Source organism: Nyctibius grandis, chromosome 1 (assembly GCF_013368605.1).
Source record: "Nyctibius grandis isolate bNycGra1 chromosome 1, bNycGra1.pri, whole genome shotgun sequence".
Lineage (NCBI taxonomy): Eukaryota > Metazoa > Chordata > Aves > Nyctibiiformes > Nyctibiidae > Nyctibius > Nyctibius grandis.
This window is the reverse complement of record NC_090658.1, coordinates 4,160,063-4,173,553: the sequence shown is the minus strand read 5'-3', so window position 1 is coordinate 4,173,553 and position 13,491 is coordinate 4,160,063. Positions and strand designations below refer to the sequence as shown.

Genomic DNA, 13,491 nt, shown 5'->3' with positions numbered 1-13,491 from the left:
ATGCCTTGTATGAAGAGAGTTTAACGTAATTTTGACATTGATTGCAATCTTAAATACTTAAAAGTCAGATCCTTCCCTCCACACATCTTCCCTCCTTCCTTGTTGCTGTTACTGATCAGCCCGGATGATGTTTTAAGTAAGTATTGGAATACATTTGCATAGAGGGAACCAGTGACTGAAATAAAGCTCATGTTGGTGATCTGTATCACTGACTCCTCATCCTTGTAGTGTAATGGTTCTTAACTTGTAGGTCAGAGAACAAATGAGTAAGGCCATGATATGCTCTGTTCTTGTAAGCTTGCACAGGAGGGCTGTTGCAGGATGTATGTGGAGCTATGTTCTCCTCTGGCCCTTTCTGTATGATCTGATGAGCTTTCAAGTGATAATCTGAGAAGTTCTTAATCTCTAGCTCTTGTCAGCGCAGCCTGCAGTCTCCATCAAGCCATCTGCTGAAAATACATGGTCTTGCAGGTTATTCTGGTTTAGAAGTAAATTTCAGTCATAGAACCAAACATTTTTACATTTTTGGTTTGTTTTTTGTTTTGTTTCTTGTGAGAATGGGCAAAACTCTTCTGAACAATGAGTGGCAGCTCCCTATCACACCAGCATTTTTTTTCAACAAGCATTCTGACTGCAAATCCCATTTCCTAGATATCCCATACCAGTGCGTGTTTACAAACTGCGTCTGCCTTTCTTCTTTGTCCTTTTTTGAGATCTTTATTTTTCTCCACATAAATTATTTTCTTTATTCTTAGTGATGTGCCCTAACCCAAAATACTTCTCAGCAAAGTTTCTCCTTTCAGATGATTACTTAGCAAGTTTGCATTTATCTTTTTTCATGGTAGGTAATACATTTAGCTGTCTCTTGCAGCTATTTTGGATGAATGCTATGGTTAAACCTAGATAAAATGAAATTCAACCCAAACCATAATCAGTAGAAATACTGTTTCTTCAACTTCTTCCAGCATTGTCTCTTTTACCATTCAACTAGAATTTTTCTTTTGAATTCTGTCTAGCTTTGCTGGCCTGTCTGTGTGAGTTAGAGGCAAACTTTTAAAAAAAAATTATCTTTAGATTTTATCTGTCAGTTCACTATAGAAAGTATAATAAAATGTTTTATGTGTAATGTGCTTTATTCATCCGCTTCCCGCATTTTGGTGTCACTCAGTGTACTTGTCAGCAGTGCTTCTGACTTTCAAATGCAATATGTTTATTAGTTCCGAATGAGGCAGCTAGTTTTTTTGACAAAATACATTTTACCTTGCTGATATTAAAAAAAAAAAATATTTTTCTCTATAATGGTGCATAAGCTTCTAATTTTGATGCAATATTTCTGTTTCCCTGTTTCTTTTTATATCATCTCACTATATAATTCATATAACTTAGGTAAATACAAATAATTTAATAAATGTTTCTGATTGTTTGTGAAATGATATACCAAACTCCAATAAAGAAGCATTCACAAAACTGTGGTTTTTGTGAGTAAAATATTGGAGATCTCAGTAAGAACTCTGCTAATCTGACTTGGTTTTATCCCAATGCATATGAGTTTATGGGATTTATAGATAGCGTGGGATTTATGAATGGCCCGGTCGATAATAGCTCAGTGAACAGCTCTGCAATGTCAACTGTTAACTGGTTCACTACGTATAAAGCCAGAACCAAAGTGTGTAGTAACTCTTAAAGACATTTTCACAATTGTGCTAACTCTTGAGAATGGCAGTGTTGTAAAGACTCCTAGAAATGTCTATGCTGGAATTTATTTTGAAGTCTGTGAGATGAATGAGTTGTTTAGCTACTACCTTAAATGTTTCAAAAATGTCTTCAGAAAGATAGTAGTGTGGATGAACCGGTCAATTTCTCTTTAAAAAGTTAGTCTTAGTAGTAAGGTCCAGGAAGTAGAGTAGGTGAAGTTGGAAATAGTAAACTGAAGTCAAAGAAATAATTTGCTAACCAATAACATTCAGCTTTTAGTAGACAAGGCTGCATAGTGGTGTGGAAAGCATTTGTTCTGTTTCATCCACAAAGGAAGGTGAATATCTCATTAAATGCACTCTACAGGTGCATGTAGGAGAAGGCCATTACAACAAATTAGGAAAGCCTGTGGGGAACTGAGCTACTTGTTTGTCATTACTCCTGTCTCCTTTATATAGAGGATGTTAAAATTATTGAAAAGGTGTTTCCTTGAATTTTTTTATCCTGGAAGTCTTGTTTGAGTAAATGTCTTCATCAGACAAGCTTATGTCTGTAGTAATAAAGCCAGCAAATGTAATATAATGCAATGTACTTCACACAAGGAGTTGGCTATTTGGCATTCTTTTTTTCTCCAGCTCATGGCTCTGCAAGATGCTTCTTAGCAACCTGTATTGTGGTAGGACTGACTATTCCTTCTTAGGATATTTCTTTGCTATCTTTTTTAGTTAGATACTTGGTTCCTCCTTTCTTCCCACATTTCATATGCTGTGGTATTTGCTCGGTTTAACTACCTGATGTTGTGTTGGTCTCCTTAAAAAGCTAACAGATGCAGAGAAATCCATGACCTACAGCTTGTTCTCTAGAGGGTTTAAACCTCACTGAAAAAGCATGTCATTACTTCGTTGTGTATTGTTTCAGTTTTGTGGATGTTGTGGAGGAATAACTATTCTCTCAGTGGACATGAATTACTTGAAATAGTGCTGATGGTTTCCAAAATGTTGTTTTAATTTTACCATATTAAACTTCAAAACTTAAGTCAGAAGTAAAAACTGTTGAGAGATGCACTGCCTTTTAGAAATGAATTACCTGTGATAAAGAGCGAATAATAAAAAAACCCAAACCCCTCTGAAGCTTGAGAATAGAACAGATGCGGTAAATACTTTGTCTTGGAAGCAAAAAAAAGTATAATGAAAGTTGTGGATTTATAATGTCATTTTATATATGTTACTTTATGTCATTTTATTTAAGTAATTTAGTATATTTGTATTTGAGTTCATGATGAAAATTACATTCATTTATAACATGTGAAATTATCCATTAATTAAATTCTGAGGATGAAGGTTGTATGTAATGCAAGCATACAGACGAATGAAATGGCTTTAGAAGTTTGAATTAATACAGAGCGAAAATTACTATGAACAATGAAATCTATAAAAACAAAATTATAAAAACATATCCTACTTTTATTTCACAAAGAAATATATTTGCTTTTGTCTTTCGTACTTGCATATGAAAAAGAGCACATCATTGTGTTAAAAATCAAATTGTGTAAATACAATAGTATCTTTGTCATCCTTGCAATTCCTTGTCAAAATGTTATTTAGTTCCTGTTTCTAGAACAAGCATCTTCTAGTTACTCTTTCTATCTTTGGAATGTTAGCATTTTTTTCTTCTTGAGACTGCCAATGGGATCAGAAGCCTGTTCCAAATGTGGTCTTTTTTTGCAATGTGAAGATTTGGCTGGTTCGTCTTGCAGACTAGGTTAGCATTGTTACTGTGTAGGGTTAGTTGCATTGTAAAAAGTAAGTCTGAAAATATATTTTTCAGAACTAACTCTCAAAGTTATTTGGCTGATTCCAGCAATGTTTAAAATAAATGCTGGTGATTCAGTTTTACTACAGCCTAATACTTTTCTCTCCTGGCAAGAAGGAGAATTTAGATTTTCTGCATACAGAATTTTCCAAAATTCTGGTGAGAATTTAATCCTTAGCCAGAGTTTATTGCATTAGTTGCAAAGATTAAGCATTCTTTTAAGAGCGAACGTGGAGATGTAAATTGGCATGACAGCTTTGAATGAGCGTTAGCTATTCACAAGATCTATGTGCGCACGTGAGTAACATTATGTGAGTAGTAGTAACAGCTGCTAATGTTTCATCTATGGTAGATCCCTTACCTGGCACCTAGTTGTCTTTCTGTAGCAGGTTTAACAGGCTCAGCATTCCTTTTTGAAATGCAGATGGAACTTCTAACTTTGCCTGTGTAAGTAGTTTGGTTGGTCCTCTTTTCCTCACAGCGGTGTTAAATAGCTGTTTCAGGGGTTTTTTTTTTCTCTGCATACATTTTCTTGCATATGGTTTTGCAAAGGTGGTAAAGGCAGAATGGTAAATATGGGAATGCAAATATAGTAGTAAAAAAACTGTGCTTAATCACTGGTTATAAAACATAATTTTATAGGATATATAAGCTTTAAGAAGCAAAACATCAGCACAAGTCAAATAATTTTGATTGATTTAGGAGAGATTTGCAAGGAACAGAAAGAATGGAATCATTTTCTTGTAGACTTTAAAAGAAAAAGGAAAAAGAAACCCCACAAGGCTGAGTAGCAGTTTTTCCTACTGAAGAAACTACAGAAAATTCATAAATGAGACATCTGGGCAGTATGATACTGTTTATACAAAGTTTATATTTTCCAATTGACTAGAAGAGAAGGTGCAACTCCTGTTTATAAGTCACAGAAACATTCCTCAGATAACAGCTTTGAAAATTAGAAAATTAAGAAGTTGAGAGAATTGAAGTTGAATGAAAAACAACAACAAAGCCTTTTTTTAAAGTGGGGTTGCATGTGCATATGTACCAGCAATATTTCACTTTTTACCATTCTCATTAAATGTCATTAATGAAATTTTTATCTATTTATGTTTTTGCATTATAGATCAGAATATGGCTACACATCCCTGCTGTCATGCAGCACATTATCCCCTTTAGGACTTATGTTATCAGGTAAATTTTTAACTTAAGAATTTTTCTTGTGGGACTTTTTGACAGCACCTATTTATAATTTCAGGTGATTCACTTTTAATTGTTCAAGTTGTTGCTCTGACTGTTATCATTTCAACAAGGAGAGTGAAGGTAATGTTTAGAGTTAGTTTGGGCAGCTCCTTACGTCTGTCTGATTTCAGTATCAATCAGATCAATCTCGTTAATAGCATTGTTAGTGTGACATCCAGCCCATTCTGATGTGTCGTGTCAGGTTCAATTGTAATACCATTTCACTTACTGCAGTACCTTCATCAAACTTTACATAAAATTTGCAATGAGATGATGTAAGTAGAAGAGCAATATGTAGTCATTGAGATTTCATATACTGAATTTTAACACTGCTTCACATTTTTGATGTTCTGTATTTCCAGCTGGCAGGAACTGAAGTGTGATCAAAAGTCTACTCGCACTTTTATGTATCTAAATATATCCAGTCCAAAGATTTTCTTTATATCAAGCTGCCTATCATGAAAAACACTTTAAAATTAAAGTATTTATGAAGATATTTAATTATACAAGCAATCTATTTTTATTGGCTTTCTCAGGACAATAGGAGAAATCCAATGAGCCGTTGATGAAATTATCTTGTGTATGTGTATCTGCCTGGAGATGGAGGGTTGTGGTCACAGCTAATTCTCCTTCCAGTGGCCCAACATTAAGCTTTTTCTGGTGCAGACAACCTAAAAGGCCACTGCTCTTGCATGGTCCCACAGCTCCTCCAAGGCTCTGGATTTCCTATAACTGTAATATTAGAAATGTGCTTACACTGGTCATAGCTTACTTCCCTGATAGCAATAAATGTGCCTTTACAGATGATACTCTCTTAACTATACCAGTATAAAAATCACACTCTTAACAAAAATAATTACATTGGCAACAAAAAAGTGTACAGAACAATGAGGCTCAAAACTATGTTTCATGTTTAAAAATGTTTTGGTTTTAATTATAAAGAAGTTTTACTGTAAAAATTTAAGTACTAGCTTGGCTTATCAGTCTGCCTTGGTGTAACACGGTCATGGTCTCTACCAAAATGATATCAGCAGAGAACAGAGAATTCTGTTCTTTTATTAAAATATATCACTCTTGAGTTACAGTCCAGCTGTGTGCACTCTTTTAATGCTGATGTGTTATTTTTGAAATCTTATGAAGATAATTATTAATCATGAAGCAGTCTAGGAAGGACAGGCAGAGGATCTTCATGTTCTTGTCTCCATACATATTGCGTTAATAGTTGTTCGTGCACCTGGGGATTTGGTTCATGAGCCTTACCTATCTTCTTGCAATGTATGGAAATCAAAAAGCATTGAAGGATCAACAATTAGAGATAGGCTGGTAAGAAGGAACTTGAGTGAGACAGAATTACACAGCCTGCAGCCTTTGCGGTTAATCCTCACTTGCTTGTCATCCTATAATTCTTTAAGCATTTTCTATTTTATAACTGTAGGTATAATTAGGGTCACTGGAATGAATAGAAGATTTTTTTCCTGTGTTCTCCTTATTTCTTCTTCTTTACTTTACCAATAGAATATTTGCATCTGATTTAAAATGTCATTTGTCAGCAGTTTCTTGCCATAAATAATGCCCTTGATGTCAGTTCTTAGCGTTGACAATATGTTCATGTCAATCAGAACAGTAATATTGATACAGGATGCATCTATGCAAAACAGTAGCCGGTTAGAGAAGGAAGGGGATGTTCTCCTAGTTTCTGTTTTTCACAGCTGAATCTTGATGGGAGATCTGGGGTTTCTCAGCATCATGAAATCCAAAGCTTTGTTTGTGAAGATGCACTGCGCAGTGGGACATGAAGCTTGGAGGCCATATAACAAAAATAATCTCTAGTGCTATACCTTTATATGGGACAGAAGTTAACACAGATGCCTTTGGTAAAACATGCCTTGCTTGATGTGTGCAGCTCACCCCATGTGGTTGTCAAGCTTACAGATCATGCCTTAGCAGCTTGGGTCTCTAGGTCTCCATCTGCTTTTTACTTTAGTGGGGAAAAAAAAAAAAGCAAACATAATCCTGGGCACAGCAGCACAGCACCTTTGAAACAAATCCTGCAATAGCTTCTGCTGCTATGCAAAGTAAGAAAGAGGAGGGCTTGGAGAGGATTCTAGCCTAGAATGAGCTCCTGGGGCTCTAACTGACTGTTAGTCCAAGTTGCTGCTAATGTAGATTCCTTGCAAGAACTGCATTTTGGAGTGCTGAGCAGCATCAGCAGAAAGAGAGATCACCTGTCATCTCAGCAGCATCTTTTATTAGATGAGGTTAACCTTTATGTTCCTGTTCTGTGGTTATTTCTACTAGAAGTGGATGAAATGAATAGCAAAGTGTGTATTTCTAGAGGATACCACTGCTGGAATTTGCAAAGATCATGGACACAGTCCTGTCATTGTTGCTGCTACTAAAGAAAGACTAATAGATGTTATTTTCTGCCTTGGAAGTGGAACACTAGCAATCATATCTTGCCTCTGAAGGGCCTATGTTTTTAAGCAGTTTAGGAAAGAAATAAAGGACATACTTTTAATAAGGAAGCAAAGTGGTTTTGACCTCAGAAGGAGGCCTTTATTGATCCTAATACCTTATAATTCTGCATTTCAAATTGCAAAATTCTCATGAAAAAAAAGAAGAGACTTATTGCCAAAGCGACTCAAGAAAGTCAGTCATAACTTGTCGCAATTATAAATGAGGGCAAGCTGTAGATGATGTCTCTTTATAAAACGACATTGGTTCCAGCTGACTTCCACCTCAGGATCCGAGATGAGAGATGTTCTACGTGGTTCCAGATATTGAATGCCTCAAGAAAGCAGGAGCCATAAACGGTGGTGTTTTGAGGACACTGTTTTTTCAGTGGCCAGATTGTTGATTGAAAGTGTCATGGATAGTTCTGTCCTTTAGAAAGAGAAAGACTAGCAATGAAGTCCAGCTTTGTGAGAAAAGATAAATTTGTGTGTGTGATATTATAAGTGACTCTATAAACCACCAAGAAGTGCTGGATAGTATGAAGGAAAAGACCTAAAATTCTCCTTTCTTTGACATCACAGTTGGTATCGCCTACTGATCATTCCTCTGGTAAAACCTGAGAGCTATGTGTGGCATTAGCACTAACCAATATCATATTTAGTTCTAACCCTTTCTCCTCCCCTCCCTTTTTCCTCTCTCTATCTTCAAGATTGATCTTGAGAGATCTTTTACGAAGGATTCATGTCCCCGCCCCGGTTAGGGAGAAACAGAACATTCTGTGCTCAAGCACATGGAGAGGAAGTTGCAAGTGGCAGTTGCTCCTGTGTTAGCCATGTAGTCTCAGCACAGGGCACAAGCATAGCACTGGTCTATGCAGAGGAGGTGGAAGCTCCAAACAGAATTGTTGATCCATGATGATTACTGTGGAATACAGTGGGAGAGAACGCAGCTGAAAGAATTCAACTCTTGTGCTTAAAAATATTTTTCTTAAGAATTTGGGTTTTATGGGAGTGCCCGAGACCACTCCTTGCTACTAAATGTCATGAAGAACTCTTGTAATAAGCCTAGAAGTTTTCAGTTGCAAACAATATTTAACTCCTCCAAAAATCTGAAAATTTATGCTGTGGGTACAAAGAATAGACAAGTCAGGAGACAATAGCCAGGCACTTAAATGAATTCTTCATATCACTGAGGAGCACTGACTCATTCTGCTAGATATCCCTTTTGCAGCTGTGGTCCAAAGAAGTCATATTAAGGGAAAATAGATTATTTCACAGCTGAGTAGCTGAAGTCCTGAAGCATAAGATGTGATTGTAAGCCTTACATTAACATGGAACTGCATGTTTAAAACTGAACTCTATCCACAAATACAGCAAATTTAAATAGTTTCAGTAGGCTAAAGCTGATTTTTTTTTTGTTTAATGTCTATGTATATGTGTTGCTTAAATGTAGATAATATTTATTCACTGATTATTTTAAGTATGCCAGGCTGGCAGGACAGGTCCTATGCATATATAGACTATCCTTTATGTATATGTATAAGAAGAGGTTTGTTTCTTTCCAGAAGTCTCATTTAGGCAAAATTGTCAGATTTACTAGATCACACAGAACGTTCATATATTCCTCTAAGACTTAGTGCTCTTCAGAATCAAAATGATAAAAATTTATGAATTAAAAAAAAAATAACAAAGGACAGAATGGAAGCCATTGTATGAATCAGTCACATATTTACATTTATATACTATATACAGTTCTGATAGTTCTGTCTCACAGATAATGACAGAACTACCTAGGTGATAGGAAGGGTGATGAAGAAGGTAGGAGATAAAAAATTACGTTGACAGGAGGAGAGACGTGGTCTAGGATTTTTTTTGACGGCGGAGATGGCTATCAGGGAGATCACTATACAAGTGATACAAAGACAGTAAATAGGGAATGATAATTCACAGTTTTTCTAAAACAAGAAATGGAGAACATGCAATACAATTGTCAGGCTGCAAACTTAAGAGACATGAAAGGAGATTGTTTTTCACGTGAACGTAATTGTGAAGCTAACTGGCACAGGTTAATGAGAAAGCCAAAAGTATACATAGAAAGATAATTGAACTCACAGGAGTAAATAGGTATATCCATTTTTTTTATATATGGGATAAGTCTGTCATCTAGTTTGAGAGTGGCTGTTTTGGGCTGAATAGACCTTTTGGCTTGTTCCAGTATCACTGTTCTTACATAAGGCAATGCAGCAAATGTACGGTTAGTCAGTGTAAGGAAAGGTGTTTGTTAATTGCTGGTGCTAGCTAAAGGTTTCTTTTTTGTTAATAATAATGTTCTACTGGTAAAAGCATAAAATGCACCCAGTTTACTGATACAGATGGGCTTAGGCTGGTGTATCTTTCCAGAATAAATATGAAGCTTGGCCTACTCTGCAAGTTTCTATAGTTTTAATCCTGGTAGGAAAGATACGATCATATTTGATTTATGACCAGTGTAGTAGTGCCAATAAATTTTCTGTGTAGATGCAGTTATACTCATAAAGACAAGTCTGCTATCTCCTACATTTATACTGTGCCTGGTAGAATAACCCAGTTGCGTTAAAAAAACCTAGGATGCAGGTTAACAAGTGAAAAGTGCTCTTTTCTCTGTAACTTTCTTTAGGGCCTTGGCAAAACAGGTTACACTGTTGAAATACTTCTGTAGCTGTGCAAATGCACCTACACAGTAGCTTCAGTTATTATAAAGTGGATTTTTTTTAAAACACTGTCTCTTAATGATACTATAGTACAGAAAACACGACACAAGTCTGAATTAGGCTTGGACTAAATACAGTAAATGCGCTGAAGGAACCTTAAAAATGTTGTTGTACTGTGAATTTTATGAATGAAAGTAGGTTTATGCTGATAACTGTTTCATTAAAATAAAAAACATTTAGTTACATAAACTAGATTAGTATAGTTGCGTCACCAAACTTTCTAGTGTGAGGAAGATTTCAGGTGGAAGTCCTGTTACAGAATCTAGTGAAGCCACAAAAACACCCTTTTTTTCTGTATATGTAGATCTGTGTCTGTTCCCACCTGTCTGTTGCAGACAAGCACTTTATCTGTCCTATGTAGAATGAGAAAATTGATGTAATTTATTTTAACCTCTTTAAGATCTTTAGAAATCCTTCACAAAACAGTCGAGTATGACTTGATGTGCCTTATGAACATCGAAGAGCTTTGGGAACTAGGGCTGAATATAGTTTGCATATAAAAGTGAGGAGATAAAAACTGGTCTGAGGTTGCTGATAGTTATATTGAGATTATTATGTTTTAACATGAACCAATGCATTTTTTCTTCAGAGTGTAACTCCTCTCACCCATCCGTAGGTTAAAGATGGGTCACTGGGTCTAGTTTGCTGCTGAACTTTTAAAAATGAGCATTCCCTTCTCGTTGCTGCTTCTCTCTTCTTTAGAAATCACAGCACAGAAGCATTACTTTCTTGCCATGATCTGATTTCCAGTGCTCCACGTGAGAAGACAAATTTCACAATTAGTAACAGTGAAGGATCTGTTTGCCTCGGCCCTCAGTGGTCCTTCTTTTGTCCTACCGTTACTCATCTGTGATTTCTATCACAGACCTACAGTCTCTGTGATTATTTGCACTGAAGTCGCTTTTCTATGTTTGACAATGTTAAGTATCATTTAAGTGTGTTTATTTTAAGGCCTCTACACAAGAGCTGTGAAAAAGGGCTTCAATCTAAACAAGAATCAGGGCCTGTATTTTTGCTTTTTAAAAAAAAAAATAGTGATGTTTATATGATGTAAATGCAAAGAAACAGTGCATAAATCTACTTAAGTGTAGTTCAATATCTCTTGTGTTTTTTAAAAGATTCATGCATCTATTTGGCCGGTCTCCAAGGATAGATCCAGGCTTACGCTGTCAAACAAACGGATTTTTAACGCATTTCTGCGTAGTTAAATCTAGTTTGGATGTAGCTGAAACTTCAAAATGCTGAAGTACAGCAGAAAAAATTAATTATGCTAACCTTGTATGTATGTACCTTCAAAATAAGCTCAGGAAAGCTTGTTTCTAAACATTTTTCTCTTATGCATTCAGTTCAGAAGAAATTCTCAACTGTGCCAGTGTTTTATATGTGAACCTTACAAGCATTTCAGTGTAGATTTTCTTGATATGTCTTGATCTCGTAGTTGCTTAGGTAAGCCTGAGGTTGTGCTAGCTTCTGTAAGTTAGTTCTTACAAATGATTATTTCTTCTGCCTCCCATTTACAGAGAATATCCGTATTGCAACTCACTGTGCATGATTAGATAACCCCTTATCTAAGATGTCTACAGTAGGGAGAACTTAGCAGTTTGAAAGTCTGTAGCATTTTGACTTCTCTGTAAGATTCCTGGGATCCTTGGTGATGCTTCACATGCATCCTTAAAGATCATAATTACTGTCAATCGAAGAAACAACTTGGGCATGTGTTCCTGTACTAACCTGTTGCGAAAGCAGTACTGTGGCACAGGGAGTGCTGATGTCCAAGCACAGATGGCATCCAGTTATGGCAGAAAAAATACGCATGTACCACGTTTACTCTAATTGTATCAGAACAATTAGAATTTTTTTCTGTTCTGTGACTGAGGCCACAAACAGGGATATGTTCATCTACAGAGGATTCTCGCTGTCAGAGCATGCTGTTTGTGGTCCATTGACACTGTTTCCAGAAATTGCATTTTAAGGTATATTAGTATGTTAAGCGCATTGTGGCACTTCAGTTTTAAAGAAAGCAAATAGACGTGATGCAGCTGTCTGGAGAGGGCACCTTCCTGTAAAACACACACGAGGCTTGGGCTTCCAACCTACATTTCTGAAGAATTCCATGGTTTTCCTGTCACTTTGTGGAATGAAAGAAGTCTGAAGAGGTTTAAAATAAGAAATTTATCTCTTTTTTAAAATACTCTGCATAATTCTGTTTTTCCTCGGTGGTTTTTTTTTTTATTGTTGCTGACTTTTGACAGTGGTATTTTAAGGCTTAGTACTCTATAGTATTTGCTATAATCAAGATGATATTCCAGGAACATTCTAGTTTGAATCATACCCTCTTTTTTTTTCTTCCATTTGTAATTTATTCTAGGTATTTATGTAAACTGTCAGACCAGGAGTTGCGACAGAGTGCAGCCCGGAACATGGCAGATTTAATGTGGAGCACAGTTAAAGAACCATTGGATACAGCCTTGTGTTTTGATAAAGAAAGTCTTGATCTTGCATTTAAGTACTTTATGTCTCCGACTCTAACAATGAGATTGGCTGGCCTGAGTCAAATAACAGTAAGAACTTTTAAAAAATATAATTAATATTTAGAAAAAATGTTTCTTTTTGTGTTTTATGAGTTTTGGACTTGTTTTGGGGGCTTTTTTAATGTATGAAAACAGCAGAATCCTCTTATATGCAGTCTTGGGAAATTATAGTCATGATTGTGAATATGGGGTTCACTGAGAGGTAAGTCCAGGTGATGGCTATGTTCTGCAGCATATGGAACTGTAACACATTTCCTGAAGAATTTACCATCCTAAACAAAACTGTCTTATGACCATACCGTGTTTTGTGACAGCTGTGTTGAAATTAAGTCCCTTGACATGGCTATATTTGTTGTTTGCAAAGGCTTTCAATCTATTTTCATTTTTACCTTTACAGTGTCTTGACTCTACTGTAATTAGCTGCTTCTTTGTGTTGTACGTACCTCTTTTTTCCTGTTTGTTTGGTATAGTCTGTTTCTCAAGAGAGAGCATTTCTGCATTAATTAGCAGAAGACTGAATTGAAGAGGTAAATATGCATAGCATCAAACAGAAATAGATTAAAATAAAAAAAAGCCACCCTTGTCTTTCTCATAGAAATGCTCCACATTGTACCAGTCAAGATCTGTTGTGCATCCTTTGTCTGCCATTGCTCCCTACGTATGTATTCTAGCCACAGAGAGACAGTCGTAGGAAGGTTAAAAGGGAACTTTTTTATTCATCTGAGCCTTTTCAGTCTGGTGTTTCTTCTGCCATTCCTGTATTTGAGTTATAGCTCATATTGTCATGTTTGCTTTAATGCACAAAATGGTGAACAGGAACAAACTCTACTAGAATGGATAAACGTGTTCTCCTTAAGTTTTGTAGTATTTTTGAACACATTTGGAAAGTTAACTTTTGGAAGAAATAGGAACAGCATGTATTCACTACTGTAAATACAATTTATATACATACATAATTTATATGACTTGACATAAATGCTACATATAATATATATACTTAGTGCCTGAATTCTA

General features: G+C 35.9%; 1 protein-coding gene across 14 annotated transcripts in view; it reads left to right on the top strand.

The window, feature by feature from the left end:
- USP34 (ubiquitin specific peptidase 34) overlaps nucleotides 1-13,491 on the top strand; it is a 139,809-nt gene that overhangs the window by 30,528 nt on the left and 95,790 nt on the right. For all 14 annotated transcript variants that reach the window (XM_068410804.1, XM_068410851.1, XM_068410820.1 and 11 more), the window contains exons 6-7: nucleotides 4,628-4,695; nucleotides 12,315-12,507. In XM_068410804.1, coding sequence (XP_068266905.1) covers nucleotides 4,628-4,695; nucleotides 12,315-12,507 — 261 coding nt within the window. The remainder of the gene's footprint in view (nucleotides 1-4,627; nucleotides 4,696-12,314; nucleotides 12,508-13,491) is intronic.